At 41.1% G+C, this 5,520-nt stretch overlaps 1 protein-coding gene across 1 annotated transcript; it reads left to right on the top strand.

The window, feature by feature from the left end:
• Nucleotides 1-269: 269 nt before the first annotated feature.
• LOC104943097 (sodium/calcium exchanger 3-like) lies at nucleotides 270-4,747 on the top strand (the record flags this gene model as incomplete). Its single annotated transcript, XM_010768417.1, has 3 exons — nucleotides 270-389; nucleotides 1,647-1,746; nucleotides 4,478-4,747. Coding segments are annotated over exons 1-3 (439 nt in total), but the record flags the coding sequence as incomplete, so codon positions are not given.
• Nucleotides 4,748-5,520: the final 773 nt, after the last annotated feature.

Genomic DNA, 5,520 nt, shown 5'->3' with positions numbered 1-5,520 from the left:
ACTTGAAGGTCTGTCTAACATTTACATAACAAAGTCTAACCTCCACGAAAAAACAGTTTTTCACTTTGCATTGATATGTATAATACTGCATGTAAAACAAACTGTGCCTCTTGGATGAGCGTGGACATTCTGAAGTCTGAATAGATGGAAACTGTCTGATGTTTTGTTCTGTGAATAACAAAGTGCTGATCAGCTGAGCGTCGTCCCTTTGTGATTTCCGTCTTCCTCACTGTGATTTCCTTCTTCTTCTGCCATCCTCTCCAGATTTGTCAGACAGGAAGATAACGACAGACGAGGAGGAGGCTCGGCGCATCGCGGAGATGGGGAAGCCGGTGCTGGGGGAGAACTCCAAGCTGGAAGTGATTATCGAGGAGTCGTACGAGTTTAAGGTGAGAGAGGTTCCTCTGCAAACAGAGCGGGATATTCCTGCTGCCGCAAACACCGGAAAACTTAAATTAAGCTGCTGGAAATAACAGATACAGGAAAGAAAATCAAAATTCTGAAAAAGAAAAAAAAGAAAAAGTTACATTTAAAAAAAAAAAAGTCCAATTCTGAGAAAAAAGTCTAATTTGAGATGCATTGTGGGACATGTAGTTTATGTGCAATGTGCTTCTGTAAAGCGGCATGTAACCGTATAATAAACATATTATATTCTTTGCAAGCTCTTGTGGGGCCACATGAAATGAAGTTGCGGGCCGAATTTGGCCCCCGGGCCTTGAGTTTGACACCCCTGGTTTAAACAGAGGTGGAAGGAGTACTCAGAGTTTTACTTAAGTTAAAGAAGCAATACTAAAGTGTACAAATACAAGTAAGTAGGTTCAATCAGCAAAATGTATTCCCTCTTGGGGATTTATTATCTTGTTCTACTTCAAAATATATTAACATAAATAAACTCAAAATATTTTTTCTGTAAGATTATTTTATTTTGTAAATGAAAGTTATTTTTATACTGAATTGAAAATTAAATAATTTACTAAACTGTTCTTGCATATATTCTTACAATATTTTAATCAGGTTTTATAAGTCTTAAACATAATAATAATAATACATTTTAAAATATTAAAAATGAACAGTAAAAATAATAAAATAATAATAATAATAATTTAAGACATATCATTAAAATAATTTAAAATATTTATAATAATAATAATAATAATAATAATGAGTGCTTTTCCTGTTTCACTTAACATATACAGGTTAAAATAAAGAAATCAACACACTTTCAATACAAAACACACAATCATTTTAGATATTTAAATATTAAAAGCAACTTTAAAAAGGGACATTTTGATTTGTGATTTAAATATCAACAGATGTGTGCAGTCATGGATGATCTTACTTTGTAAAGTAACTAGTAACTAAAGTGCAAGTTTCTCAAATGTAGTGAAGTGTAAGTTTAGAGGCCTACTATGGATATACTTGGAAATTGTACTTAAGTGAATGTGCTTTGTTATTCTCCACCACTCTGTATAAAGTCATCCTCTTTCCTCCACATTTGTGTCTGCTGTGTTTCTTCATCATGCTTCACAAATGTTCCTGCAGCTGAACTGGATGCTACTGCCCCCCTGTGGCCACGCTGGTGAACTGCTCCTCACAGCAGCCTCTGGACAGGATGGATTTAATACTGTTTCTATCTGGTTTCACAGAGCACGGTGGACAAGCTGATCAAGAAGACCAACCTGGCTCTGGTGGTGGGAACCAACTCCTGGAGGGACCAGTTCATGGAAGCCATCACCGTCAGTGCAGGTGCTGAAGGGAATAATAATAATACAAATAGTGGTATGCTAAATAAAGGGACATCAATTGTTTAAAGGGGCCATATTCTGTCTTTTGGGGAGTTCCCTTTCCTGTGACCTTGAACAAGACTTGAATGTAAGAAGGACCAAAACCTTTCACCGCGTGGTGGTAGGCTAGTATGAGAGAAATAAATTGGCTTCATGTTTGGGTGGTTAATCTCAGCATACTTCATGTTGTATTCTTAGAAGCTACCCCCAACTTCAGCCCAAAAATATCAGTGTCAGTTTTCAGAAGCTAATGTAAGTGGAGTCGTCCCTGGAAGCTGTTGTGGCTCTGGAGAAGTTTCATGTTGGTGAGATTAAAAAGCCATCCATCATCTGGTCGTCCTGCCGCTCTGCAGTCACAGCTTCCTCTCTCTGCTGAAATATTTAATCCAGCGGTACTCTTTATTATTTCATGATCCAGTGTGTCTGAAAGATGCATGCAGCTCACATGGCCTGACACTCTGAGTCACTTCCTCCTCTCCATGCTGAACTTCCTGTGAGATCCACCTGAGGGCACATTCATTTTATAGCTCTTACAAGATGACACTTTCGAGGAGGACAAATCCAAAATGATACATTATTCCAAACTGGAGTAAACCCTATCAAAGGTGTTAGTGCTTCTCAAAAGAGGTTTCTCAATACTCAAATTTCCCCTCCTCGACTCCTTTCCTCGACTCCTATCCTCGATACTTAGTCCCGCCCACAGGAGATGCGAGCGGAGGACTGAGGAGGTGAACCGAGGAGAGAGGAGGGGAAGCAGCAGGCGGTTAGAGAAATGAGAACTCCTCTCCTCTGAGCGGCATTTTAAAGAGACGTCCATCGATGATGACAGGAGGCACAGCAGCGCTCTGTCTGATGGACAGATGTGTTCATGACCACTTATATATTTACTTTAATTCATTCACAGTGCGGTATAATGAGACAATAACAGGCTACAGATGCGGACACACACACACACACACACATATATTTATATAAATATATACAATTTCAGAATCAAACGCTTTCCTGGCCCCTCTCTCTCTCTGGTCGCTGAAATGGGGAATTGAAATTACGGGCCAAAAGTTGTATTTACAAGTATTTAAAGTAAGCATAGGACAACAAACCAACTGAGACCCGTCTGTCCGCCGCATCTACGCACTGTACAACACACACCTACAGCTCTTAAAGCATAATCAGGCTACAGCCGTTGTGTATTTTATTATGTGAAGCACTAAATGGTCTTCGAAAGATATCGAGTCTTTGTTTGTAGATATCTACTAAACTAAAGCAAATAGGCCTAAAGAGAGTAGGCCTGTTATACTGAGTGATATATATTTTACACACTGCTCTGCTTTCTGCACGGACCTCACAGCTGTTCTCACTGTAAACATCGCGTCACGATGAGAGCAGTTACTAAAATAATATCCAGGGGATGCATGCAGAGCTGTCATTGGCTGAGATAAGTCCGGCCGTGCATCACGACTCTTTGAAACATCTCTGTTCCCGGAAATGCATCCACGAAAGAGTCGTGGAGGACCCATCAGTGTATCCTCGGTTAGAGCTCCTCCAGAGAGCCTCCTCGACGCTCGATGATCGGTCCTCGAAGTGCATTTAGAGATATGAGATGTCCTTCAAAATGGCGTGCTGAAATTCATTTCCGGGTCACTACCGGAGGACCGAGGAGTCGAGGAGTCGAGGAGGGTAAATTTGAGTATTGAGAAACCTTTAGAGTGTGGGGGAGACCACTGGTGGTCCGTGAGCGACCCCTAGTGGTGCGTGAGTATATTGGTATCATTTCACATTTGAAATAAATAAATACATTTAAGTTTTCCGCACTCTCGCTGGAATATCTCCGCAATGGAGCGAGCTTAAGTTTCACTTTCAATTGCCTGATATAGCCCAGCGCAACACCTTCATCACACATGTTGTTTCTTTGTACAATTTTCAGGTTATTTGTAATCTGTTCTAGAAGAAATATGTGTTTTCTGATATTTGTGGAGTTAGGTGGTCCGCGAGTGTTTTTTTATTGGTAAAGTGGTCCTTGGTATGAAAAAGTTTGAGAAACACAGTGGATAAACTACTCAGGTCTTTAACTGCTGTTAACCCAATTGTTAAATACTTTGTTAACTGTAAAATAAAGTACTTATAAAATACTTAAGTAAACGTTTATATAGATTGTATTCCCATCTTCTCTTAAATCAGTGTACCAGTGTAATACAATGAAGTACATATACTCAACCTTAAGTACAACTTTAAGGTACTTTACTTATATGCTTCTCTATACTTCTACATTTTGAAAGCTAATATTATACTTTATACGCCGATACATTTATCTGACAGCTTGAGTGACTTTTGCAGCTGATAAATAAGTATATGTGTAATTTGAAGAGGAATTTGTTCCCCTCTTTGTCATCACTCTTCTCCTTTATTGATTTGTATTATCTCGCCAACATTTTCAAACTCTTCTCTTTGTCCTCGTCCTCTTTGTTCTTCATCATCTGTCTTTGTTTTTCTTTCCTTTTCATCTATATTGCTTTTCCATCTTCTTTCTCTCATCCTCTTGTTTGCCTCTTCTGCTGACATGTACTTCTCCTCCTTCACCCTTTTCTCTCTGTCTTGTTCCACTTAATATTCCTATATCTCATCCTCTGTTATGCTGGTGCTGCTCTCTCTGCTGTCCTCCCGCTTCAATAACACCCCTTTCTCCCCCTCAGATGAGGAGGAGGACGAGAGCGGGGAGGAGCGTCTGCCGTCCTGCTTCGACTACGTCATGCACTTCCTCACCGTCTTCTGGAAGGTTCTGTTTGCCTGCGTTCCTCCCACCGACTACCTGAACGGCTGGGCGTGCTTCATCACCTCCATCGCCATCATCGGCATGCTCACCGCCGTCATCGGAGACCTGGCGTCGCACTTCGGCTGCACCATCGGGCTCAAGGACTCCGTCACCGCCGTGGTGTTCGTGGCCCTCGGTACCTCCGTCCCAGGTGAGATCAGGACTTAAAGGGGACCTATTATACAAAATCCACTTCTTCATGTCTCTTCTACATCAACATGTGTCCCCTCTTCTTCATGTCTCTTCTACATCAACATGTGTCCCCTCTTCTTCATGTCTCTTCTACATCAACATGTGTCCCCTCTTCTTCATGTCTCTTCTACATCAACATGTGTCCCCTCTTCTTCATGTCTCTTCTACATCAACATGTGTCCCCTCTTCTTCATGTATGTCTCTTCTACATCAACATGTGTCCCCTCTTCTTCATGTCTCTTCTACATCAACATGTGTCCCCTCTTCTTCATGTCTCTTCTACATCAACATGTGTCCCCTCTTCTTCATGTCTCTTCTACATCAACATGTGTCCCCTCTTCTCCATGTCTCTTCTACATCAACATGTGTCCCCTCTTCTTCATGTCTCTTCTACATCAACATGTGTCCCCTCTTCTTCATGTCTCTTCTACATCAACATGTGTCCCCTCTTCTTCATGTCTCTTCTACATCAACATGTGTCCCCTCTTCTTCATGTCTCTTCTACATCAACATGTGTCCCCTCTTCTCCATGTCTCTTCTACATCAACATGTGTCCCCTCTTCTTCATGTCTTTTCTACATCAACATGTGTCCCCTCTTCTTCATGTCTCTTCTACATCAACATGTGTCCCCTCTTCTTCATGTCTCTTCTACATCAACATGTGTCCCCTCTTCTTCATGTCTCTTCTACATCAACATGTGTCCCCTCTTCTTCATGTCTTTCTGCATCAAC

The sequence above is a fragment of the Notothenia coriiceps genome, unplaced genomic scaffold (genome assembly GCF_000735185.1).
Source record: "Notothenia coriiceps isolate Sejong01 unplaced genomic scaffold, NC01 NC01_scaffold00005722, whole genome shotgun sequence".
NCBI lineage: Eukaryota > Metazoa > Chordata > Actinopteri > Perciformes > Nototheniidae > Notothenia > Notothenia coriiceps.
This window is presented reverse-complemented; position numbering and strand designations above follow the sequence as displayed.